General features: G+C 32.1%; 3 protein-coding genes across 7 annotated transcripts; all 3 read right to left on the bottom strand.

Moving 5' to 3' along the window:
- Positions 1–3,840: 3,840 nt before the first annotated feature.
- On the bottom strand, positions 3,841–5,998 carry LOC103493502 (uncharacterized). Its single transcript, XM_008454260.3, has 3 exons — positions 5,643–5,998; positions 4,517–4,722; positions 3,841–4,414 (listed from the first exon to the last, which is right to left on the bottom strand). Exons 1-3 carry the CDS (start codon positions 5,730–5,732, stop codon positions 4,156–4,158), a joined length of 555 nt encoding a protein of 184 aa, XP_008452482.1. The 5' UTR covers positions 5,733–5,998; the 3' UTR covers positions 3,841–4,155.
- Positions 5,999–7,858: 1,860 nt separating this feature from the next.
- LOC103493503 (COP1-interacting protein 7) lies at positions 7,859–14,660 on the bottom strand. Of its 4 annotated transcripts, XR_538465.3 has the most exons (11): positions 13,698–14,660; positions 13,424–13,606; positions 13,167–13,267; positions 12,924–12,976; positions 12,768–12,823; positions 12,534–12,686; positions 11,797–12,017; positions 9,808–11,555; positions 9,011–9,341; positions 8,805–8,915; positions 7,859–8,153 (listed from the first exon to the last, which is right to left on the bottom strand). XR_538465.3 is itself a non-coding variant. In XM_008454263.3 (10 exons), the coding sequence occupies exons 1-10, from the start codon at positions 13,754–13,756 to the stop codon at positions 8,139–8,141; spliced, it is 3,126 nt and encodes a 1,041-aa protein (XP_008452485.2). In that variant the 5' UTR covers positions 13,757–14,660; the 3' UTR covers positions 7,859–8,138. The 4 variants fall into 4 exon arrangements, 3 of the variants coding, with proteins under 3 accessions (XP_008452485.2, XP_008452486.2, XP_008452483.2); XM_008454263.3 differs by having other exon boundaries at positions 8,805–9,341; XM_008454264.3 differs by having other exon boundaries at positions 7,859–8,915.
- Positions 14,661–22,006: 7,346 nt separating this feature from the next.
- Positions 22,007–26,839, bottom strand: LOC103493887 (beta-glucosidase 18-like). Of its 2 annotated transcripts, XM_008454842.3 has the most exons (12): positions 26,673–26,839; positions 26,522–26,588; positions 26,380–26,438; positions 26,218–26,293; positions 25,910–25,984; positions 25,333–25,420; positions 24,606–24,858; positions 24,393–24,508; positions 23,373–23,625; positions 22,808–22,910; positions 22,599–22,707; positions 22,007–22,422 (listed from the first exon to the last, which is right to left on the bottom strand). In XM_008454842.3, exons 1-12 carry the CDS (start codon positions 26,805–26,807, stop codon positions 22,182–22,184), a joined length of 1,575 nt encoding a protein of 524 aa, XP_008453064.3. In that variant the 5' UTR covers positions 26,808–26,839; the 3' UTR covers positions 22,007–22,181. The 2 variants fall into 2 exon arrangements, with proteins under 2 accessions (XP_008453064.3, XP_050943869.1); XM_051087912.1 differs by lacking the exon at positions 26,673–26,839 and having other exon boundaries at positions 26,218–26,289; positions 26,522–26,594.
- Between the last annotated feature and the right edge of the window lie 1,067 nt (positions 26,840–27,906).

Here is a 27,906-nt window from a genome sequence, read left to right as displayed (position 1 = left end):
TGAGCTAATAATTAAATCTAATTCCCCCTTTTTTTTAAAAAAAAGATCTAATATGATAAAATAAGTTTGTTTTATTAACGGGTTTTCAATCCCCCTCTTGATGTTTCTGATTTGCTTTTGAATATATGGGACTTGATAAAAATGTTTTTACTAATGTTTCTTTCTATTTTATCCATCAATCGAGACTAAAGTAGTGCAGAATTTTACTCATGAATCTTATGATGTTGTCTTTTCTTGATCTTCCAATTTTTCCGACTTAGTTGATTTCTTATTGTTCTTCTAGTATCAAAAATTTTATTCTTTAATATCAAGATGACAGACACTGATTATTTATTCTTGTTTATAAATTAGAAAAGAGAAATACAAGTTAAATTAAATTAAACAAAAATGTGTTATTAGCCTAATTTATCATTAATAACATATAACAAGCCATTAATCATGTGCAATGTTGTAATTAGACTTTATAGTTTTTAGAAAAACAATATAATGATATGGACAAACAACACATGTGCAAGTTAGAGATGTTATTGTTTTATAAATATCTTGAAATCCTTAATTTTATGAATTAAAATTTGAACTTAAATCTATTGAAATGGTTATAATTTGATACATATATGCATCATTAATTATATATATTCAACAAACTTTTCTTCTATATCATGAAAATGATCACAATTGATTATAAATTCTTAGATAATACAACTAATTAATAACGTTTAAATCTTGAGACAAATTTTAGAAAGAAAAACAAAAGCTTTGAAATTTACTTTTCATTAGTTTTAAGTTTTAGTTTGAACATACAATATATATTAATCAAATTAAGATAAACAAAAAGGCTATTTAATTATATGACCATAATTCCTTTTATAATACTAAGAATTTAAATATACTTAATATTATTTATCAGTTTTGATGAATCAAAGTTTAGCCCAATGAAAAAAGTATTAATTATTTCTGGCTAAAAAGAAAATTAAAATTTTAAATGAAAGTACCATATTCAAATTATATGTACTTCTCTATTTATATATATGTTGATAGGCTTATATAAGTTATACCCTTGTTTTGTTATAATTATTATTTAGAAAAGCACACCACTATTCATAGCTATTTATAGCACTCACCAATTATATTGGAGTTCTTTAGTTTTAATACTTTTATTTTCTTAAAAAAATATTTAAATATAAATAAATAAATAAATAAATTGTTTTTAAATATTCTACTCGTAATGTCTATTTTAAAATTATATTGTATTTGTAAATATTTTTGTTATTTACATTTTTAACTATTATAATTAAAAATTATCACAAAATTTTCGTAGGTTTTAAAATGATGATGGATATTATTTCGTTGAGAAAACTAATAAATAAAATAATAAAAATATCTATCGAATACTTGTTTGGGCTTAATGGACTCTTATATCATATTTTATAATATGAGATTTTATCTCAAAAACAATTGATAACGAGAGAAGTAGCTCATTTATTTTAGGGATACTTGCAAATATAGCAATTATATTCAAAATAATGAAATATATGGCAACATTTTTTAAAAAAATGCAAATATAACAAAATATGTCAAAATCTATCAATAATAAGAGTATGTCACTGATAGACCATGCAACAAATATTGGTTTATCACTGATAAACTATAAGAATCTATCAATGATAGAAGCCTATCATCGATAAACTTTGCTATATTTGTAATTTTTTAAAAATATTACTACATATTTAATAATTATTCTAAAAATTGTTACTGTTATAATTACCATTTATTCTTTAATTACCATTTATTTTATAAAGAAGGTGAGTTCTATTGATTTTTTTAATAGAGATCCTCGATATCCTAACTATTTAGAAATTCATGAAAATAATAATAATAATTCATGAAAATAATAATGATTGCAATAAAGTTGGAGTTGTTGGGAACAAGATAAATTACACCAATCTTGATATTATAAGGTCACATCATTCTCCACATTGGGTAATGTCCAAAACAAAAATGAATGCTACGTTTTGCTTTGTCACTATGCCTCATGTCCTATGTTTCTATTCCTCAAAATCATTCTTCTATTTCTTTATATATATATATATATATATATATGTACGTATGTATGTATATATATATATGTATGTATTAACAATATTCTTGAGGAGGGAGCAATATAACCAAAAATTTAATAAGGAAAGCATGGAAAATGAGGTATAAACAACACAAATAAATAAAACTACATAATTAAATTTTTCTTAAATATAGTGTTTAAGTATAACTCAATTAATTAAGATGTATATTCTGTATTAAAAAATCTTTGTACATCTAAATATTATTGGATATTTAAAATATATACGTGTTTTTTAATAATCGTCTTTTTTTCTTCTGAAATAATATCAAAGCATAGTTCATATAGTTAAACATTCGTACTTTCGACTAAAATCTTAAAGATTCGAATTTCCATCTACACATACTGACCTTAGGGTAAGGGAAAAAAAAAAAAGAGAAATTATATTTAATGATCTTAAAGTATTACTGCACTTGGTAAAAGGATAATAATTTGATTTTTATTCATTATTTGATTATGCTTTATTTTAATTATCGATTTTGTAAAATAAGCTTAGTTGAATGATAATTGATATTACATTATTTTCAAGTTGAAGGTTTGATTCTTCATTTTCCTGGGTTTGATGTCGATAGGAAAGGTAAATTGATATTTCCATCACAATATAGAAAAAATCACAAATCATAAAAAAATAAACTTCGAAATATAAATAATAAACATGTTTACTTATTTGAAAATAATATAATATTTATTTACTAACGTTTTTATTATTTTTTTAAAAATATCCATCAAAACTGAAATTTCTGTAAAATTAACACTTCAATGTATTCATCAACATCATTATTTTAAATTCTGGTTAAAACATAAAATTTTACAAAATCTCACGAAATTTCAAAAAAAAAAACATTCTCATTGAAACATAATAAAACAATTACTAGTTAATTAAAAAAATTCACATCGATAGATCTATTAGACTAACCCTTTGTGTTAATAGTCAAATACATTTTTATTTGACAATTAGTAGTATATTAATTACAACAATAAATATTGAGATTGTCTGTCTCCGTGATATGATTGTGTGTTGATAGTTAAATAAATTCAAAACTATGTTATTATTTTAAAATTTTTATTTTTAATTCAATTAGTGAGAAAATTAGTGTAGAATTAATTTTTCTTTCTTTTTAAGCCGAAGGGTATTTCTAAAACTTTTCGATAGCTAAAAAATATTTTAAAAATAAAACCTTAAAGGTTCCATCCAAAATAACGATAAAGGATATTTTTTTAACCGTTTTTAAAGTTTAATCTTAAATTTTTTAAAAGTTTAGGGATATTTAGATTGGCATTTCTTTTTGAATTTAAGCAAAAATTAATTATTGATTTTGGTGCAAAGAAAATATGACATGAATATGGCCCAAAGGAGCATCATAGCTATTGATACGAAATATTGGAGGGAGCATTTGATTAATGGATAGTTAAGTGAAAAGCCGAACTTCTAGCTTCGATTCCAAAATTGAAGTGTTGAAAAATGAGGTTTAAATATGATATTTTAAACAAAATAAAAAGAAAAATGCAAACAGAACCTTATAATTTGTGTTTTTGCAAATCACTACCCCCTTTTTAGTGGATGCCGAAGAGGACCTCATATTGGGCCCATAATAAGAACTAAGAAGAGCACTAAAACATGAATATGAGAATCTGAATGCCTGCCTTCAGCAAGTGGAGTGGAGGGATCACATACAGACATGGGAATTGAGGGTTTTCTATGCAAATTGGCATAATTTTCTAAGTTTCTTCTGGAATATATCAAATACCCATTGATAAAAAATGGAAAACACAAGAACATATATGTCACTGAGGTCTCATAAAAAATACAACTATTTGTAGGAAGTCTCTTATTGTCAATACAAATGTAACAATCCACCCAATATGAAAAAGAAAAAAGCCCAGCAGCCCTGGTTAAAATAACTACACAGTAAAAATTATGATACTGACATTTCTTCCTAACTAAAACCAGTAGTTGATATGTAAAATTATCTCAAAATCGGCCTGGGAATGTCGATGGAAGCTTAAGTGTAACCTATTAAGCTTGACTAAACATTCACTCATTTGTAGGTTCCCATGCCAACGCCAGTTTCTCCGCCGTATGGAAGAAAGCTTTCTCTTGCCTTTGAGTAGAATACATAGTAGAGTTCTGATACAATTGCATTGAGGAAAATGAATGCTGCACCAGCACCGAAAACTCCCTTCCTCAAAGTTCGGCATGATGGAGGATTGTCACCGAACATGGTTCGGTACTTGGTGTGGTAGGCATTCCTTACTGAACCCGCAAACAAGCAAACCTCAGCAATGAAGAAAAACACCCTGCAAGATTGTGTGTGTATTGGGTTAAGATACTTTAGTTTGAAGTTTTCTGCTCAAAGCTAAACTGATGGAGTGAAGATCACAAATAGGTTCATCACTTACCAGCAGATTATGAATAGGATAACAGCCGATGCCCTTGAACCTCCAGGACTTAACGACTTTCCACAACAAAAGCATCGGCTAGCTGCCATTATGAGGGTCTGGCTGGCCATGAGAAGTAGAAAAGCACCAACTCCATAGCCTGTTGAGACGTCAGAATCATACACACAATAGTTGTAGTCCTTTTCTTTATCTTGCACGACGTTAGCCTGTCATCAAACAATATTTACACAATGCATTACTTCTTAACAATCAACCAATTTGCAGATAAATTTACCAACACCACTCAAAATCAATGTAACATTATCATATAGGCATTACTAATCAGTTGAAACCAACTACTTGATCTTTTAAGCAAAGAAGAAGCCAAAAGGGTACAGAACAAATCGAGTTATCGACTTTGCTTGTTCAAATATACAGGCTTCCCTTTGATACAGCTTATCAGCAAGATCAGATTCATGGCAATTGGAATGAGTGGGTGATGGTGGAAACACAAGAGAAGAGCCATCTCAATTTTACCATTGTCAAACGCCTGGACCTTTTCGAATCAGTGTGCTTAGTACGAAGCAGAGAAATCTATGGAAGTTCCCTTCTATTTCACTTAACAGTTCAGAGTTGCATTTTGGAAAAGCCAAAATATAGTGACTATTGAATTATCAATAATCTTGGTATTCTTAGTTAGTTTGCTTCAAATAATGAAAATATCAATAATCTTCTCACCATTTCTCTTGACATTATGATTATACTTGCATAATATTAATACCAATAGATTATCATTTTCCATTTTCCTGCTTTGTAACTACTAAAGCCACAATTGCGAACCCTAATGAATGGAAAAGACTAATACCTCATTCATCAACAATGAACAAACTAAAAATTTAAAGCAGAAACCTAAAAACCATTGCTAGGTAGTAGATAAGAAAAACTCAGAGAAGCCAAGATTCTTCTGCCATCTATTCTCGATTTTCCAATACAAATTTCAGCAAACCCAGAACGACCCACAAACAGAATCAGAGAAAAAAAACAGACCCAGAAGCAAAGAACCCCAATCGACAAAATTTGCAGTAAAAAGCACAAAAGAAAATGACAATGGAACGAGTGAGAGAGACAGAGAGAGACTGAAGCTTACAGTGCTTCTTCTTTGCTCAGCGGCAACAGCCAGGCCAAAAGCAATAACATCAAGAACAAAAACTATAATCAGAATCAATTTGGAAGCCATTGATTGAGGAAATTGTGTGCTCCAAAGCTTAATTTCCCCAGATCTGCCCTGTTATCTGTTTTCTACTCAATTGTTGAGCAGATTCAGCAATGTTTCTCTGTGTACTGTCTCTCTCTTCTGGTTGGGGTTTATATGAGTAACAGAGAGGAAGCTCTGCACTGGTGAATATGAAAACAGTGAAGAAGAAGCAAAAAAATTAGAAAGAGAAAAGAACTTCTCAACATCTTTCATTACCCAAATCCCCATTATGCCCATACTGTGTTCAAATTTCAAAAGTGTGATGAGTATAATTAATTCAATAGTCCAAAAAAATAAAAGTAAAAAACTGAGCTTTCAAAGTGTTATGTTCCAACCAACCCAAGAGATTTTGTCTTTGTGAATGATATGAATGATGGTGGCTGTATAGCTTAATTAGATTACATATATATTATTACAAATCTAAATTAGGTTAAATTATAAAAATTGTTCATGAAAAATATATTCTTAAAACTTTTAAAAATTCAAAAAAATACTTAAGTTTCAGAAGGAAATCATTAATTTTTTGTTTAAAAATACTATTTAAAAATTTCATAAATACTCTTAGAGTTCATGAACATCGTAAAAGTTGATAGGTATATTTTTTATAATTTAGTCTTTAAAAATTATCTAAATGAAAAAAAAAATATTAACTCATTCTTCTACATCCACTATATGTTATGACAACTCATCAAATTGTGAGATAAAATCGATAATCTTTGCAATGGTAATAATTGGTATTAGCATGTAAGGTTGAAGCTCTACTATGCATTGTTATATTAAAAAATAAATGAGTAGAAAAAACTAACTATAAATCTACAAATCGTAGAAAGCTTGATTCAATGATATTGTCATGACTTTTCTTTTCGATTTTCGAATTCTATCACTTGAAGATATAATAACCTCGAAGTCTGATTATATATATATAAGGAAAATGTAAGTTGAAATCTACAAATACTGTGATGACCCACCATGTTTAGAACTAAAAAAGTAAAATAAAAGCAATAGATTAGGGGAAACAATTTTCTTTTCTTTTTTGCTAAAAAAGAAAGAAAAAAGAGAAGGGTAAAATGGGAAATTTGGAGGGAAGAATTAGATGCGTCACCTGACTGTCGGTGGGGGAAAATGAAAGTGTAATAGAGAAGGAAAGAGATGCTTCCAGAACAATTAAAAGCTCACCAGCTTTCTTTCTTCATTTCCAATTATGTCCTCTAAGAAACACAACCAAAAATCCAATGCCTCATATTACTTCTTTCTCTATCCAAATCAATGGTTAGGATTCAAACAAAGCACCATCACGTAACTGAGTCCCAGTTGTCAATCTAATACAGTCTGTACACAGATCACTTCATAATACTAATCATCCAATCACAGTCTGCCATGTCATCGTATTATTACTAAAACTCTTTGGGCCCAGACATGTCTAGATCTAGATCCTTGGAGGATGTTTTGTTTTGTGTTTTACATCTTCATAATAATAATAATATTACACTTGACTTATGACTTTACGTCTTCATCTATCCTCTATTTTTTACGTTTAAATATCTTAAATTTAGTCTGCTGTTGTTTACCAAATAGGTAGTAACATACATACCATTGTTCTAAATTTTGTCAATGGAAGAGAGTCCAAGTATCTTTTTACTCACAAAATGATTATGGGTAGTTTCATGTACAAAAGAGAGATGATCATATCTATCGTCTTTGAAAAGTATAAAATAACTCAAATATATGATAATTTATTAAGAATTCGATAATTAAAGATAAGTATAGAAAATGTAAACGAAAGTGAAACGTGATGGTTCAGTAACAAGTATGTTGGGTTACTTTAACAGAAAAAATGAGAGAATCATTTTAGCATTGGAGAGATGTCAAATTTCATATTGCATAAGCACTTTAAAGATTAAATAGTGCATCTTTCGTACGCATTTTAACCCTATAGACAAAAACATAAATAATGTAAATAACATGATTATGTAAGTTAGGTAAGTTGCCCCTAAATTATTAACATAATCCCTAAATGAAAGGGTATTTCATCTTTTCATTCATTTCGATCTTTTTCAACAAAGAAACTAAAAGAAACAGTTGGGGGGAGAAAACAAGAAGGGAAAGAATGCAGTTCAAAAGTGATTATTTTGTTTGAATTACAAACATAATTTATGAACAGAACTTACAATTATTACACTGTATAACATTATACAAACTGAATAAGGAAACAATGCCTTTTATAACTCTCAGGAAAAAAAATGAAGAAACTTTACCTTTTACAACTCCAATAGAAAAGGGGTAAGAAAATGAAACAATATTAAATTACAACACAAATCCAAACATGGCAGCATCATCATCCATGGCCTTATTAAGAACAAGGATCATCTATTTGCTTCGTCTCAGTCATCACTCACGTATTATCTGCAGAATAATCAAACAATTTAAGCAGTCCATCCAACATGGTTTACTGAACAACTCAATCTCAACAAACAACTCAAGACAATCATCGGCTAGCACGGAATTGAATTAACGAGAGAATAGAGAGATGAAGGATCATTCTGTGGAAGTGTTTCAGGTTTTACGTCCAAAAAAGAGCAGCTTTCTAAATCCTTTAGGTGCTTTAGGAGAGTTTTCATCACTCATCCATTTCTTCCTGGAGTGGGTTGTATACTCCGAGATCATCTCGTTACTCAAGGGAGGAGGAGTTGAGATTTCGATCTCAGAAATTTCGGGTGTGACTACAATATGATCAGCTACCCCATTTTCTCCAGTATTCAAGACTGAAGGGCCTAAGGCTTTGTCGGACAAAACCACAAAATCGACCATCTTTCCAGGAGTAAGTTCATTGTGACCATTAGAAATATTTTTTTCTTCGCTAAGAACTAAAGGTGCTTTAGATAAATTGATATCATCGTCATCATCAACTTTAAACTGATTTTGTTCAAGTTTATCTTCGATGAGGACAGACAAAACCTTGTCATTTGAATTAGCATCACCACTTCTGTCAACTAATGCATCTCCTTGAGTAATAAAAGTTTCATCATTTTTCTCGACTGAATGGGTAGTGTGTACCTCCTTAATATCTTCCATATCATCATCGATGTTGTCGATTGATTGAGTTGCATTCCGTATTTCTGACTCAGCTCGTAATGCTGCTACGTCTTCCCTGCCATCCGTTGTTGTCTGGCCATAAGAATCAGAAGAAAGTGCCTTACTCAATTTCTTGTGCCCGTTTTTTAAATTGGAAGGTTTTACTTTGTTCGAGATAAGGTTCTTACTGTCAGTTTTAGGGAGCTTTTCCGCTGAGGTAGGAGTCCTAATGCCATTTGCTCTCGAGATTGGCTTATTTGGTTGAACTGATGGTGATTGAGTTGAAGATACTTTCTGAGGTGTACGAGCAGTTGCAAGGCGATCTATGGTTGAACTCCTAAGTACAGGCTTAGGTGACTTCTTGGCTTCTTGAACCTGGGATTGGCTTTTTGGCTTCTCAATCTTAGATACACCAGGCTTAGAACTCGCAGTACCAAACTTACTAGAAGCACTCCTTTCAGCAATTCTTTTCTGGCGTTGAATCGCCAATTCTTCCATTCTCCTTCTGGTTTCTTCTTCCTGTAACATTAGGACAAACATAGAAAAGCAAAACGAAGTAGTTAAAATTTGAAAATCATCCATGAACATGTTATTGCTCATTTTCTTTCTCAAGGAAAATGAAAATTTTAACTTTAACTTGATCTCTCTCAGAAAAACATCAACAAATGAGAAAAGGAAAGTGAAAAAGTTTACACATCCAAAATAAAAAACAATGGGGGACAAAACTTGCCTCGGGAATTTTGTGAGACCATATTTATGCCAAAAATATGATGGAATTCAGAACTCTAGCGACAGAAAGTTTAAGAAGATAAAGATTTAAAGAGAATGACTTTGCAGTAGTTCAGTGTGCAGAGTGCATTTTGGTAGAAGCTAAAATGGATGTTTTGCAAGAGAATTTTGACTGAATGTAAGTGCAAAAAGGCAAGAAAACCATATGTAAATGTGTGTGCACGTGTATTTGAAGATTGAGTTCATATCAAAATACCTTCTCATATTTGCTCTTAGGAACGGTACTTCTGCTTCCAGAAAGTGGTTTTCTTGTTCTTGATTGAACATCATATTTGCCCTTAACAAGAGATCCACCCAAAGCTTTGGGTTTTGCATCTTTACTTGGAACTTTGCCCCCAGGTTCTTTGTTTTTACTGTTCTTCTCCAAACCAGGTGACTCGTTATCATCACCTCCGTTGGCTTCAATATCATTGTGCTTACCATTAGCCAAGGTCGAAAAATTATTTTCATAGTCCATTTCCGGGGTCCAAGATGCAACCGTATGATCTGCAGCTATATCTCGATCGAGCATCATGTAAAGGTCATCTGGTTCACTGACACCAAAATTTGCAGGCTTATCATCTTTTGAGGTTTCTTGTTTGACATACTCATTTTCAGCATCCCCAACAATGTCCGACACCATGCTTATGTCTCGTCTAGATTGAAAGTCAGATTGGTCATCTACTAATGATCGAGTCTGAATCATGAAAGAGTCATCCCCCAAAACATCTTTCTTGTTTTTCTCTGCGTAGAAATGGTCTTGAGCTGCTGAAGAGAAGTCAGTGTCGTAAACTCTGGGACCAACGTTTTGATACTGATTTTGAGATTTATCAGCTGGATTGCTGACAAACCAATCACCTTCTCTTTGATTTTTCATTCTGGAAGACACATTGGTAAAATCGGACACCATGGAATGCACATTGTTCCCTGATTCTCCACTTCTTTGTGAAAATAATAGTTCTTCATATGTACTTTCTCTTCTATTAATTGGGTTGGCAATATCACCAGCTTCAAAATTTTCAATATGTGTTCTCCCTTCATTACCTGAATTCCTATCTGTCACAAGGAAAGAATCACCTGAAACTTCGCGCTGTCTCGGTGCTTTCTCTGATTCCAAGTTTAGCATAGGTGACCTTCCCTCAGATTTGAGTGTAAAATGGCCGTCTTGATTCTGAACTGAGGACAGCTCACCAGAGTTATCCGGCTCCTTTTCTCTCATGAGAAGAGTCTGGAAAGTATCCCATGGGCTACTGATCTTTTCTCCCTCCGAATTGTTCAATACCCGGTTGGTCTCCTGTCCTTCAGAATCATTTAAGCCATCGGAGTTTCCATAGCCATTCTGTTTCTTTTGGTGTCGACCAGTTGATTTATGTCTTTTCTCCAATGTCCCAACTGCTTCCTCTACCTGCTGTTTGATGGAATCCCCATCAATAAATTCACCCTCATCCGATGAGCCATCCTCTGAGTTGCTGCCCTTTTCACCATTCCTCTTTGAGGTTATGTAATTGATATTTCGTATAACAACTGTTCTTGAGGATTTCTTTCCATGCCTTTTCTTACGTATCTTTTCCGTTGAATATTGCTTTTTATCGTCATCAGATTGTTCATCTGATTCACTGTCTGCACTGGATTCACTGGACTCTGTAGTTCCTTCTTGATCTGAAGATCTGTGAACCTCCTTGTGTGAAAGTTTCTTCTTGTTCCTATGAGATTTAGAAGCCCTACGTCCATTGGGTTCTCGATCAGAAGCAATACTTGAGTCTTCGGCATTTGATTGCCATTGCATACTCCCCGGGTAATATGGTGGTGGCATCTGCATTCCAGGCATAAGATATCCTTGATATGGAGGATATAAAGGACCTTGAAAGTTGTGCATATACTGAGGAGGAAGATTGGGCCATGTCATTGGCACTTGAGCTTTCCCATTCAATAGTGGAATTTGTCCTGATTTCGGAACACTTCCATCTGCATATATTTCAACCATAAAAAATTAAACCGATCAGAGATCTGTTTGCACAAGCATGTTTCTCTTTCTTGTTATAAGAAAGCAATTCTAACCCAATAATTAGTTTTCAGAAAAATCAACAGCCTAGGAGGAACATGTATTGAATTTACAATGTCCACAAATATGGTGTATATGTGAATCAAGGCCTCGAAAGCTAAATATCCATGGTTTCATTAATTAGAAAACTCATATGCACCATACCTTGATTGTTATCTAAACTTCCTTGACTTGCAGTCGAATCAGATCTTGATGCTTGAGCATTCCCGTTAGTTTCGTTGTCTTCACCGGCTAGTATGATACCAGAAGTTTCTGAGTAAGGAAATGCTGGCTGAGAGAATGCCTGCATAGCTGCTATTTCGTCTATCCAGAGCTTATCTTCATTCTTTCGCTTGCATAAGTCCACAAAGTTTATACATGCTTCCCTAAATCAAGAAAATTATACTACTTAATGATTTATCTAATATTTAAATAAATACTCTCTCCAAAAAGCAAAAGCAAAGCCTCAAGAGACAACAATCCATCTTTTTAAGGAGTAACACAACAAAGTTACTATCATAGGTGAAACTGTAAATAAGTTCAAGATTATCAACAAAAGAGAAATGGCAGAAACCGATTTAAACATAAAATAAGCAAAAGTCTAAAAGGTAAAAAATGCCACCTACTTGTCATCAATCCTAATAGTGGATTGGCTTGATGTTCTATTCATCATTCAAAAATGAACTTTTGTTCAAGATGACAAGTACTATCTTTGTCAAAAGATTAACATGGTTAAAGAAATATGAGCCAAGATACAAGCTCGTCAACTTGTTGTTTACTCATTCAATAATATACTTGTTTTAATGCTGAACAGATGGATAAAAAAGCCGACATTTCCTAGTCTTCTGATCAAAAAATAAATTATTTTGACCAATCAAACCCATGAATGGCAAAATAAATACCTCAAACGTGAAGCTCCAAAAGCATCAGCAAAAGATATAAGATCATCAATATGATCCAGCTCATATCCTGCAACTAAAGCACGGGCATAAGCCATTGCTTGCTCCTTGTGCAGCACTGCCTTTCGAGTCTCCAGAACACGTTGAAGACGGATCCTGTAGATTACCCATTACTGAAAAGTCAGGACATTATAGAATATACATTTATTAAATTTAACACATGAATGCTGCTATTACTTGGGATTCTCCTTTGATGCAGCATCGTCATTATGTTCATCGGAATCACTCTTCACCTGTTTGCCACAACCCAATCACAATAAAAGGTCCATTATCATTGCATGAACATCCACAAGACATTACATCTCCAGGGAAATGACAAAACAAACGACTTACCCTCACGGTGGGGCTAGATCTTTTAGAGTTCCAATCAGCAGCCGTCGTGTTTCCTGTAAATTGGACGTCAAAGATCATAAGATGCATCAAGCATAGAATTCAAAGAGTCTATAATCCTAAATCCCAAAATTGCAGAAAAACTAAATAGCTTCAGTTAATATTTGAAGTATAAAGGACATTGCAGGAACACAATTTACAAACCAAGAAAACAACTAGACAGAGATGAGAAATCCTAAGCATTACCGTCTGCATCTGTGGATATAGAATTCTCGATCTGTACAATCTCCTTCTCTGTAGTAACAAATCTCTCAAGAACCTCTGGCGTGCTAACAAATCTCACGAATCTGTATCAACAAATCCCCAACAGAGTGAGATTATGCAAATGACAAACCAGCCATTGGATCCAGCACACTAAGACTCTGACTTCAAATTCTAATAATCTTCTCAACTGAATCCACAATGAGATAATGAAGCAGAGTTGAAGAGAATGAAGAAATGACCTCTGAAGAGTTCCCTTAGTGAACCAGGAAGCGTTTGATCCTGAAACTGGGCGAAGAGTAATGGAGTAACCCCCTTTAGAAATCTGATCTTTAGCACATTTGAGGTGGGAGAGAAATGGCTGAAGAAGCCCAGATGCCAGTTTCTCTTTGACACCTCCATTGGCAGAGATAACCAATTCACACCTTCAACAAACAAACAAACAACACCAAAATCAAAACAAAACCCAGATACAAAAACAAGAAAAAAATCTCAAAAAACTCCAGAAAAATCAACCTGGTTCTAGTGGGAGTGAGCTGAAACAAAGCATGATCCAAACGGGTACGAGGATCCATTGAAACCCCCTCAGCAAAAAGAAAACAGAGAGAAGAGAAAAATCAAGTGAGAAGTATTATTTCACAAATGGGTCATAGCCTCAACAGCCCATTCATTGAATCAAAGCCAGGAAACAGTAGACATTCGTTGCAATGTTTCACTGGAATCTCCACATGGAAGAGTTGAAACAGAGAGAAAGAGAGAGAGGAGAGAATAGGAAAGAATGTATAATCGCCAGCAGAATCGATAGAGCTGGCACATGGGAAAGAGAGTGAAGAGCAGAGAGAATGAGAAGAAGAAGGATTTTTTTAGTCCATTATTGAAAAAAGTGGGTCCATGTGAAATTGCCGACAAATTCGTAGGTCTTCTTCACTTACCCACAAAAAAAATTCCCAATTGAACTCTTGGGTAATTGAATTCCACTCTTTATCTGAAACAATGATTCGAAGGGGGCGGTTCTAACAAATGCTTTCAGAGACAAAAACAGCAATGGCGATGGTGGGGCTAACAGAGAGAGGCAGTTGAAAAAGGAAGCTTTATTGAAGTGTTCTTATTTTCCTTCTTTCTTTACTTTGTCATTTTCATAGCAAGATTCAGAGAGAAAGAAGAGTGAAGAAGTGGCCAAAGAATAATCAAAGAAGCAAGCACCAACCGCAAGCTTAGATTTTCAGGCAGCTATGATTTCATTTCAAAGAGGAAAAAAAAAGGTTTTAAAGGTTTTCAGTTTTCTTCTACAACACTACTGTTTCAGAGCTTTTAGATTGAGATGAAGATGATGATGATGATGATGATGATGATGGTTGTACATCTACTCATCTTTTCATTCTTAGAAATACTAATAAATTGTTGAGATTTTTATATGGGTGATCCAAATTTTTCTACTCGTAGACGATTACTTATTGTAATTTCCACCACATTTGTGTGGTTATCAACTCCACCATCAACTTATCATCTAATTTAGATGTATCATATAATTTTTTTATTTTTGAAAAAATCTCTTAATTTGACATCTATGCAAATGCTTTTAATTTATAGCCATTCGAACAAATTTGTACATTATAACATTTTTAAAAATACATTCAAATATCATAATTTATAAATCAACCTAGACTATTATCTGTATCTATTATAATACAGCATACGTTTATGTTTTTATCCGTAGTCTTATATTTGAAAACAATTTATGTTTTTATTCTAGACTACTTTTATTAAAAGTGTTTAAGTAGAGATTATTCTTTTTAAAGTAATTTTTTCAAATGATTTCAAACAAACTTGGTATGTTGGATAAAATTAGGGTTGGTTTCTAATCTAACGATGTATATTTATAGTTAAAATATGATGAATAAAATTAAATAGCTTTTGATTGCTTGCACTCAATTAGGAGTAATTAAATTAGAAATAAAGTTGTAATTAGTTGCAACAAACTATAGACACAACAAATAATGAAATAATCTAAAATCATAATTGATTTGTGATATTGGTTTGATAATATAATTAATCAACACTTCATTATGCTCAATGAGATTTTCTAATTGAATTAGATAGAATGTCACAATCATATTGGACAATTAAATCAAAATGGAATTTCTTTTGTTTCCTTTCAGAAGAAAAATAAAAAAAGATGGAAGTTTTCCTCTTTTTAACTTTCATCCTTTGTCAAATTGAATCTAACCTTAATCTTAATCTAAATTATTTTTTCTTAAGAAAGAAACCAAACCTAAATATCTCAACTCCCATCTGTTAGTGAAAATTTTCCACCGAAATTTGGAGTTAAAAGTAAACTTCTTCGAGAAATGACACTAAAAATTAGGGTCTTATTCGTAAAGTTATAAAAGTTAAATGTATACTACTACAAAATATCTATAATATGTAAGAAATTTATATTAATAATTATAATAAAGATCTATATGTTGTCTTATTTTATAAAAATGATTATTAGAAATGATGAATTATAGTTTAATTAAGCCACAATCAAAGTTTAAGTAATTATTTATAATATCAATTTCATAAAGTTTTTCAAAATATCCATTGATGTTGATATTTTCATAAAATCAAGACATCGATATTTCCATCGGTTTCACATATATTCTAACCTTTTTATTTTGAAATTGGTAATTTAAGTTTTATAACATTTTAGATGTGGTTTTGTCTTAATTTTGAGTAATGACATTTTTTTGCCTTTTATGGAAAAAATCTCATATCCTAATTCTCGTAACTTTTCAAATGGATATCAATAGTCGTAAGTATACATTTATTGATATTAAGATCATGAAAGATCATGGAAATTTAATTGATTTCTACCACATTTGTACATGTATTTATGTTAAAGAAAGTTACAAATATAATATTTTTAAGAAAAAAACAAACTTTAGTTAAATTAATATATTGTGTGACAAAACAAATAAGATTAGATTATGTCATGTCCGTATCTTATTAATTTTGTCAATAAAAGTATTGCCTTAAAAATATATCCCTTTTTGAATAAATTTTCATAACTCAATATATATATATATATTGTTATCTTTATATTATTGAAATTGACAAATTGTATCAATTTTTTTCATGGACCATTTAAACGGTCTTTCAATTATTAGAAAGGTAACACCTTGGCGTTCTGGAGGTGTAAGTCTGTAACGCCCAACAAATTCGATATTTCTTTTTTTGTTTTGTCCATTGTCATTAATATTAAGTGTGGTTATGGGAATTTTAAATTTATTGGAAGAACCTTACCATTTTAATTTTCTCGAGTAATTAGGTTGGGAATCCTTATTTTGTTTAAGATAATAAGTATTTTTTTTTTTTTTTTTTGTTGGAAATAATTGGGGAAGCCCTTATTAAACTAAAGTGGGTTTTTTTTTATTATTGAAGTTAGGGGTGAAATAATCTAATTAATGGATTAGCAAATTAATTATTTGCCTTGGAAAGGGTCAAGGGTGGTTTAATTGAAGAGAGAGAAAAGGGGGTAATTGAAGAGAGAGAAAGAGGGTTTATTGATTTCTTTTATTATTTTAAATTCTTTTAAAAAGGAGGCATTGGGAGACGTGAGACTCCTCATCTCCCCAAAGAAGAAAAACCCTAGCCGCCGCCACTCTCCGCGCCGCCGCCAGCTTCAAACACAAGCGTCGGAGCCGGCCGCAGTAGAGCCGAACCACCCTCCCAGCCGCGCCGCGTCTGCAAGCCGAAGCCGGAACTCGCCGAGACAGCCGAAGCCGATCAGCCGCGCGTCTGCAAGCCGAAGCCGGAACTCGCCAAGACAGCCGAAGCCGGAACTCGCCGAGACAGCCGAAGCCGGAACTCGCCGAGCCAGCCGAAACCGGAACTCGCCGCGCCGCTTCGATCTGAGGAGGACAGCCGAGCCGCGTCGCGCCGCTCCGATCAAGCCGAAGGGAGCCGCTTAGATCCGCGCACGTCGGGCATCCGCGCACAGCCGTCTCCCGCAGCCGCCACTCGAAGCCGATCCGCCGCGCGTGCCTCCAGCCGACGAACCCGAACCCGGAGCCGCTCCACATCCGCGCGCCCGAAGCCGAAGCCGAACCCGCGTCGGCCAGCCCTCTCCGCGTACAGCCGCGCCGCGTCCAGCCCATCAAGCCGAGCCGCACGCGTGCAGCTCCTGCGCCGAGCCGAGCCGCGCCTGCTGCCGAGCCGAGCCGATCCTTACCCTTCCAGCCAAACCAAGCCGAGCCGATCCCTACCTTTGGAGCCACACAGATTTTGGCCGTTCCCCACGTTCCTTGGTAAGTTTTGGAAAGTAATTGGGATTTGGTATACCCAACGAAGAGGAATTTTAGTTTTCTTTTTAAATAAGTCATTGGTTGAATTAAATTATCTTTCTGAAAGGGGGCCGGTTGGACAAATTGGTGTTGGAGCGTAGGATCATTTCTCGACTTAAAGGGGCTAACGCAACCTTGATTTCGGGGTAAGTTGCCTCAAACGACTCTTGGGTCTCTGTTCCTTGAAGGTTAGGTTTAATTGTTGTCTCTAATCTTTTAGGGCCCTGCTGCTTGGAAAGCACACCTTTTTCCACTTTTAGAACTCGTCAAGTAAATCTCCAGGTAAGAGATTCTACTACTAGCTCCATGCTTAGAATTATGAGACTATATATACTCCAATTTTGCATGTTGAGGATTAGACGGTACGATGCCTGAAATCAATGTTAGTATGATGTAAATGACGATATGGTTATACTATAGCCTGTTATGTGTGGCGAGAGCTGTTATAGCTATACGACAAATGTCGAGACGGAGAGTGTAGAGATGATTTATGTGATATGTTATATGCTGATGCCATGTGTATGTATACTGCAATTAGGGTACCTGTTAGCTTAATCTGTTAGAGTCGTACCTGCATGGGTGTCCTTCGGGATCACCACCTATTGAGGACTGTGTGGTCCGACGGGACACCAGTCTAGCATGGATATAGATATGACTCGAGTGACTCGACGGGGTCCTCGCATCCCGACTGTCCTAGGTGTCCCCCGGGGCACCGAAGACCAGAGATACGTTCCTACGGGAGCGCATGTTGCACGTGTTCGGGAACGTGCCAGAGATTGGGTACCGGTTACAGGACTCTGACAGGAAGTTAACAGGCACCTAGTGGGACTAGTAGTGGGTCCCTTACTGAGTATTTTTATACTCACTCTCTTCATTTCATGTTTTCAGGTAGAGGACGAGGCAAGGGTAAGGGCAAGCTGGCGAGCGACCCGAAGTGACCGTGGCGAGCCATAGAGACTACTGCTTCCGCTTATCCTTATTTTAGACTTTCGTATTTGAGTTTGAGTACTTTTCATTACTTATCATCTTTTTATGTAGATAGGGCCCGAGTAGGACTTTAGAACGCATTACACCTTTTTGCATAACTACCTTGTTTAAATTTTCATAAATAAAATTTCTTAAACCTTATGCGTTTTTAATAAATTTTATGACTTAAACCACTTGTTCTATATTTAGTAATGACTTCGATTCAGTATAAGGAGTTGGGTCGTTACAAGGTCGTAATCGATGTGTTATATGTTGTTGAATCTTAAGGTTTTGATTCCATGGACGTGGAGTTTGATATCTTTGGCACCAACATGACTATTGAAGGAGGAAGAAGATGGAGGTGGAGATTCTTGTATTAAATACAAATGGGATAAGGGAGCAATTCCAACGTGTTCGTTATTTACAAAATCATATGAACATATCGTTTGGTCTTTTTAGCGCTTAATGAAATATGATCTTAAGTGTGATTGAGAAGATTTTCCTGATTGAATCTGTTGATGATAAAATGTTTAGATAAAACTATATTATTATTTTATTTAAAAATGGACTCTCACATTACTTAGAAAGCAAAATGGAAGCTCCAAATACTCATATTTTGAGTTGTAAGTTTGGGTTCAAAAGGGGTTTCCCAAGTCTGGGTAAGAAGATAGACAAATGTGGCTTTGTCAATTATAACTTAATTTTGAACTTTTTCTCGTAACTAAATTTGGACTGTTGAACTCGTTTTTTACGATTAAACTGTTACCAACATTACATTTCTTCCACTATATATCCTACTTTGGTTCTCTTTTGAAATCATAGAAAATAAAAACTATTATCTTCTTTTTCTACTTTGTTCTGTTTTGAATTTTGAGTAACTATCTATTAGAGTGTTGGTTTTCTGTTCGGTTCTAGTGCAACTCTGATCGATAAACAAAGGCTGTTTTATTCTAGGGACGACGAGGTAATTCAGAAATGTTTGCATATCTAACAGAGCCTCGAAACATTTTAAAGAAAGGGAGATCTGTGACTCAGTCATACTACTAAAGAGTTTTTATTTTGCAAATTTATCCTTCTGACGTACAGTTCTATTGAAGTGTTTCAATAAAATCCATCGACTAGCTATGGTGGATTATAACTCTATTAATTCTTGTTAGTTTTTCATTACCGTTGTTATAAAAACAAAGATTATTACGAAAACTAATTTTTTTTTTTACTAAATTGTTACTTGTTTGAAAATTTATCGTTCAAGAGAATATTTTGAATTTTATTGATTAAATTGTGATTGAGAAATTTAAATGAAGCGATTATGTCACTCATTGATATTAAAAAAAGAAAGAACAAAAAGGGTTAAATATATAATGTTAATATAGAGTTAAAGAGTGGAAGAATGGAGCTCATATTAGCTGGATTATTATGACCATTTGTCTCTATGAGTGTTACATTATACCAAAACTTACAATGACCCATCAAAAGATTAAAACACTTTCCATTATTATATAGATAATGACATGAAATTGTACCAACCTTCATTTATCTTCTTCCTTATTTTCGGATTTTCTTTTTCATTATATCAAAAACAAAATTTTTGCTTTTCCACTCTTTTTAATTGTTTTTTTCGATATTTTACTTTTTTACAAACTATGATTCTTAGGTTAAAAATTTGAATCGAAATCTTTTCTCTTCTATATTATATCAAAAAATATATTACGTAAAACCTTGTTAAAAATTAGTTATATAATAGAGTTGATATTTTGAAATTTGACAAAATTTCAAAAATATTCTTAAAAAAAAAAAAGAAAATAAAATAAAACTATCTTCATTAAATGTGACCTAAAAGAAAAGGGGTAAAAATTAAAGAAATGTGAATGTAATTAATTGTGCAATTGATTGAGTTATTGACACCTACTTTATCCAAAATTAAATCACATGAACAAATTAGACAAATAAATAATTGGAGAAATTGGTAGCTCCCACCCACTAAGCACAATTGTTTGAATTAAAATAGATTAATAACAAAGTGTAGTTGCATAATTATTATTATTATTATTATTATTATACTTTTTATTGTTGTTTTATTAAGAAATTAATTGGTGACAACCCAAATAAATAAATAAAGAAATAAAGGGTTGGTTGGCCTTGATCTGAAGCATCCAAAATATCCTTTCATTATATTAAATCTTCTTTAATAAACCTACACATTTATTAGGTCCCCAACATATTACATTTCTCCATCTACTCAAAATAAAACAATTATATGTAGTGTAGGGCTAAATATATATATGTATTTATTGTTTTTAAAAATGAGAAATTCATCGGAGTTTGGGCAAAATATTTAAACTTCGTACAAAGATCGAGCGTTAGGAATTTTAACACTCTTTTTTCTATATTGTATCAAACTTGCTTTTATGATAATGATTTTCAAATTCAACTAATAAAATGATAAGGTTGGATTGGAATATGACTGTTTTCAAATATAGAAAATTTTCAAGATCTTTCTAGGACGAATCGTGATATTTTGCTCAAAAGTCTTTTCACTTAAAATAAATTTTTATGGAAAATGTTGATAAAATGTTTGGTTGCAATTAATAGTTTTTTTAGTTTATAAATAAAATATTTTTTTAAAAAATATACTCGAATTAATAAATAAAAATATTTCTCATTTTCAAGTGAAATGAAAATAGGATCAGAATTGTTATAGAAAGCAAAGAAAATGAAACTATTTACAAAATATAACAATAAAAAACTTAAATAGATTAGAGAAAGTTAGATCGATTTTTAAATAATTTCAATATTTTGATATTCTTAAAAATATTCCATAAAAATATCTATCTTAATATTCTATTCGAGTCATTTATCTTTTTGTTGCTATTTTTTAAAAATTAATTCATCAAAATTTTAACGTATGTATACATTATAACAACATCGAGTTATACCAAGTTGTCCATTGCATCGTCCGTGCTACAGCTAGTTTGGGGGTTCCTTTTGTGCAAGATTGCTCTACCCTTGAAGAGGTAGAGAGATTATGGAAGTTTGCTTTTCTTCCATGGTTAGTGAATATTGTATCGGAGGAGGAGGTTTCTATTTACTTGGCCTATTTGTATTTCTTTTTCAATAAAACAAACAAGACATCGACCTATATCATGTTGACACATTCCTACAAATTTAACACAATGTTTATCCTTCAACCTAAATAGTTTGATTGAAAAGGCACAAATTGGAGTAACATGGAGTCAATTTCTTTTCTCTATAAATTTTCTTATAAAGAAAAAGAAATAAATGAATAATGAAAAAGAGTTGGATGAAAGGATAAGGCCATGAAATTCATGAGAGTCATAGAAAGAAAGAAAAAAGAGAGAGAATTAAAAAGATAGAAACCACCTCAAAAGGCACTTGAAATCCAACCACTTTCTTGTGAGAAAAAAAGCTTCAAACTTTCATTTATATATTTCTTTTATATTCACCTCATTTTTAAGACTTTTAACTGCCCATAAACCCTAAATAAATTATAAATAAAAATTTAAAACAAGATGATTTTGAAAAAAAAATCAAACCAATTCAAACCAACTTAATCCGTTTAGTTCATAATCATCTTCACATTATATGAGATGGGGAGATCGAACTTCTAACTTCGAGATTAATAACATAAGTAGAGGTACGCTCATTCTGGCGTGTATACATATATTTTTACAAAAATACATAGGTTGTGTTAATCATAGGTGAGAGAATGAAAGGTATTTTTTTTTTTATCTATAATGGAAGAAGATTTAGTAAGTTGATGTAGGTTGCCGCCAAGGAAGGAAGCAAACCAATGGGCCGAAAGTTTGGGGTGTCGTTCAAGTGTTTGAAAGTCCACATACCAAAGCCCAAACCTTGTAGTGAATCCATCGATCCATTCAAAGTTGTCCATTAAGGACCATACAAAATACCCTCTCACATCAGCACCATTCCTGTCATCAAAAATCTCTTTTAAACATATTAACAATTTGTTCCCCATACAAGTAATTGGTAACACCTTAGTTCCTATAATAAAAAATCCTAATATAAATCGACACTTAATTTTTTATATATATATACACACATTGTAAATTTCATGGACCAAAAATGTAATTATACTTTAATTTACCTCATTGCTCTAACCAAGGAAGCAAGGTAGTTCTTATGGAAATTGACTCGTTTCGTGTCATTTATTATGTCTTCAAGTGTCTTTCCATCGGATGGTGGCATAGAATATCCTTTAAAAGAAAATCAATATCTTAAAATTTGGGAGAAACTTTGGTTATTTAGAACGGAAATTTTGAACAATAGATATACTTTCAACTTAGCTTAGCATACCATTTTCGGTGACAACGATGGGGTTGTTGGGATACCTTTGTCTGATATAGTTGATGATTTTTTCCAAACCTCTTGGAACAACAAAGAATCTGTCTACTCCCGTCTGTTGCATAAAATGGTAATTTTGCTTTTTAGTGTAACAAGCGGAGAAGTAAAGATCTAGACGTCCAATTTCAAATAAGGTAGTAATGCTAATTATCACTATATTACGCTCTCTTCAGTATATAATTATGCTATTTATTTCTAAACAATTCTTAATGCAATTTTTAAAACTGCTTTTTTCTTTCTTCCCTAAAGATAGTTTGTATAATATGTTTTCATTTTCATGGTAATTACTAAACTATGATCATTTTTTGTAGTTCATATAATATGCTTATATTATGACACTAAAGTTTTGATGACTAAATTGCATTTTAACCTTAATTGTGAATTTGAAACTTAGAAAGGATCACATAGAACTTTTTAAAAGCTTAACAAAGTTACAATAAGGTGAGAGCGTAAGATATGGACATTTTATATCGATAATGGATAAACAAAAGAAGATGGAGAAGAGAAAAGAGCATACTGGATCTCCAATGGAAACAGAATCTCGATACCCCGTGGTGTCAAGAAATCCTTTTATGGGGCGATCTCCACCATTAGAGCAGGGAGAATGAAGACAATCTTTTGTATAAAGTGTGGTATAGTGATTGACACAAATGTAGTCCAAACTTCCTTTTATAATACTTTTCTCTGTCTTCGAGAAACTTGGAAGTTGACTTCCAAAAACTTCTCGCATTTCCTTAGGGTAATCTCCATACACGATAGGATCATATACCCTATTCATGTTTAAAAATTAAATTTGATCTAAGTAGCTTTAATCACCTGTTTGAGGAGTGCTTTTATCTTTAAAAAGATAGATAATATATATATATATATATATTAAGTAATTATAATGATTAGCAATTTCAGGAACAAGGAACAATAAATAAGTGTATAATAATAATTGAAAAAAAATTGCAAATATAGCAAAGTCCATGAATGATGTTCTTCCATCGTTGATATTCTTATGGTTTATTAGAGATATACTAATATTTACGATATGGTCTATCAATAAAACTCCTATCACTAATATATTTCAATAAACTTTATTATATTTACAATTTTTAAAATATTGTTGTATATATCATATTTTAAATCTAATTGTTATATTAGCAACGGAATAGGAAAAAATGTAATATAAAAACAATGATAATACAAATAACTCATGATAAATGGTACCATTAAGTAATGCCGAAACTATTTATAAAATATAGTAAAATTAATCAAAACTCTTATAAAATTTTCTCAATTTAAATATTTTCTTATATTTTAGGAATAGTCACATTTTTTTTGGTTGTGTTATGCATAACAATTTTTCTTTAAACAAAATAAAATAAAAATAAACTAAAACATTTACAAAATATAGCAAAATTTTATATCTATCGCTAATAAACTTCTATTATATTGTTATTCTATTATATTGTTATTTATGAATAGAGATAGAAAGAAGTTCTATCATTCAGAAAAGTAAAAGCATAAAGATAGATAGAAAAAGAAAACTAACCAGGCAAAGTTGAAAATCAAGGCTCTGTCCACAGCTTCTATATCAAATTCATGATTGGTTAGCGGTTCATACATGTGACCAACCGCCGTTATTCCTATGGATCCACCTTGTTTTTTCTACAACAATATAATATTTGAAAGTTATATTGAACATCTAACCTCTTAAAGTACTAAAAATCTATACAGGAAGAACAAAAGAAGAGAAGAAAGTTACCTGAAAATGGGTGCGATAGAGGAAAACGGCCTTGGCATGGGCAAGCAACATGTTGTGCATGACAATGAGAGGCTCAATATCAGAATTCCCAGCAGAACAGTTTCCAAAAGGCGGCGAGCAGTGGGCTGGTGGGTAAACTCCTCTTATATAAGCCATCAATGTCACCAAATTTGGCTCGTTTATTGTAATCCAATGCTTCACTCGATCTCCAAACTCTTCGAAACAAATTTTTGCAAAATACACAAAATCTTCCCTAAAATAAACAATTTCATCGTCCCAAATATGTTATCTTATATCCACAAAGAGAAAAGAATAAAAATAGATGGTAAAAAATATCTCGAGTCTCTTAAATTTAACGAAAGCAACAACTTAATCCCTACGGTAATAAACTCAGTAAAATTAAGTATCAATGTTTACTAAGTAGTGGAGTAGACTTCATAGCTTGTAAAGAAATTTGATCCACAGCCAAATCACAGTTGTACAGTATAATGACTATACACAATTGAGACTTTTCATAACATCAACCAAATCACAATTGTAAAGTGTAATGACCAAATTGTTACTTGATAAAGATTGATGGTTAAATGGTTACAAATTCAACATGCATGGATTGAATAGTTATAAAAAAAAAAAAAAAAAAAAAAAAAAAAAAAAAAAAAAAAAAAAAAGTTTCAGGACTAAATTATTGACTATATGAAAACACAGTTAAAATGAAGAGAGAAATTACTGCATTTGAGAGCTCATCCAACTTCCATATCTTTTGTCAAGTTCATCAGGGAGATCATGATGGTGAATTGTCACGAACGGTTCTATGCCTGTCCCATTTATTTCTCTTTCTCAAATACTATAGTAACTTTTCCAATTTCAATGTAGGTTCAAAATGGTTTAATTAAGTGTTTATATAAACATTTCTTTTACTCTTATAAATACTTATCTAAACACTTAAAAAAAGTCATTAACATTTAATACTTGGTTTTAATGTGATACGATAAATAATACTTGGTTTTTAATAACCTTTTTTTAACCGCATTGAAATTTAATACTTGGTTTTAATGTGATACAATAAATAATTTTGAGTTTGGTATGATATGATAAATTGTTTTTTTTTCCTACATATATTTTTTATTACATGCATGATATGATGTACATTTTAAATTAATTGAGGTATGCTCGCTTATGGTGTTCGTGAATTTTTTTTCCCATACACAATCACAAATAAGGGAAATATGACAAACTTTAACTATAATATAACAAACAAATATGATGAAAATTTAACCCAAGAAAAGGAAATGTGGGAGAAGTACCTTTAAGCAACAAATTGTCAATGATTTTGTTGTAGAAGATTATCCCTCTTCTATTAACGTCACCAAATCTTCCTTCTATATGATATAATTATTGCAAACTACAATTATTAATATTTCTTTTCAAAATTAACATAAAGATTAAAACTATATGGTTAACTTTTTTTTCTTCTTAATTTTGCAATAAAGACATTTACATTATTGCATAATAATGTTATTCACATTACTAATCTAAAGACTAAATAAACAAACATATATATAATTGAGTTTTAAGGAAGAAAAAGAAAATGCAAAGAGAGAGAAGAACTTACTGGGCAAAATTCGGGTCCAAGAAATGGAAAACCGATAAGCATTCATCGCCATAGAACTCATCAGTTCAATATCTTCCTACCAAAATCAAACACCAAAAATCACCTCTAAAACACTTCCTTTTTTTTTCTTTTTCATCGGAATGCTATAGAAATAGAGAGTACCGTAAACCGGTGGTAGTGATCGTCGGCCACATCTCCGGTGTCATTGTCCTTAATTTTTCCTGCAAATTCCATGAAATTGTTTTTGAGGCAAATCGAAGAACTGGGTTTGAATCAAAATGGCAAATTAGAAAGTGGGTTTAACCTGGAATATGAGAAAAAACATCCCAATTACTCTTTCCCCTTCCATCTTCAACAAAACCCCCTTCAATCTGCACACACAAATTTTTGAAGTTAAAGCCCCAGAAAAATTCAGATCAAGAAATAGAAGAATTGAAGGAAGATGAAGAGTGTACCTGGTAGGAGGATGTGGAAGTTCCAAAGAAGAAATGGTTTGGAAAATCTGATCTTTTGATTTCTTCGTCTTGGGCAAAACTTTGAGCGGAAAGGAAAAGGATGAGGAGAAATTGAAGGGTTTTGATGAGGGCCATGTGGTGCTCTTAGAAGACCAATTTCCAAAACTATATTTATTGAGTTTAAAATGATTGGAGTGCCATTGTTTTCAATCACATATGTACGATTGGTTTTGGTGTTTCTTTAGTTTTCTAACACTTTTCTTTTTAATTTGATGATAATTCGTTGTATTAATGTATGATTTTTATTTGATATCATTGAACGGATTGAAACTAAGCAATATGTAATTAGATTAAAAAGCTTTTTTTATTTTTTAATTTTACCCTAACAAAACAAAATGGTTATTCTTCCGAGAGTGAATTAAAAATAGTATTATCTACTTGCATCAACACTTTGTGAATTTATTCATTCATTCTTGAAAACCAACTCGTTTGCAATTGAAAAACACAATTTGATCTCGATATTTGATGCTTTATGCTTTATATTATATTCTCTATAAATTCGATCTTCGATCATCGATATTCGATACTAGATATTGACTATTAAATATTAGATGCTCAATACTCAATATTAGATGTTTTACGAAAAATGTAGAAAAACAAAAAGAAGAAATCTAAAAAAAGACATAAAAGGAAAAAAAAAAGTATAAAATTGGAAGAATAAATGAAAAGAAAAACGCAAAAACGAATAGTAAAAAAAGAAGAAAAAAACAAAAAAAGAAAAATAAATTGCAAAACAAAAAAGAGAATATTTAAGAGAAAATAATTAGCGCAAGAGAAAATAAGGGTCGAGTGGGTATATAGCATTTGACCCAAAATATATTAAGGATGTAGCAAAAATTATAAAAAATTGCAAATATGGCAATTTTTAATGAAAAAGACGAAATTACCCCTACATATATTTTCTTCCACTTTCTTCGCGTTTCAAGCAGATTCTTCGTGGGAAAGTGCAGACGATTCTTCGCGACTGTAGTCCGTTTCATCCTCTTCCTATTTTCTTCCACTTTCTTCCTCCCATTTGGTTTTTCGGTGCCGGTACTTTCCTCCTCTTTCTATTTTCTTCCACTTTCTTCCTACTTCCATTTGGTTTTCCGGTGCCGGTGCCGTTCTGGCCTAATACTTTCTTCTATTTTATTTTCCTTCCGCCACGCTGCAGGTACTATTTTCTTCTATTTTG

Source organism: Cucumis melo, chromosome 7 (genome assembly GCF_025177605.1).
Source record: "Cucumis melo cultivar AY chromosome 7, USDA_Cmelo_AY_1.0, whole genome shotgun sequence".
In the NCBI taxonomy this organism is placed as follows: Eukaryota; Viridiplantae; Streptophyta; class Magnoliopsida; order Cucurbitales; family Cucurbitaceae; genus Cucumis; species Cucumis melo.
Note: the sequence above shows the minus strand (reverse complement) of the source record. Positions and strands in the feature narration are given on the sequence as shown.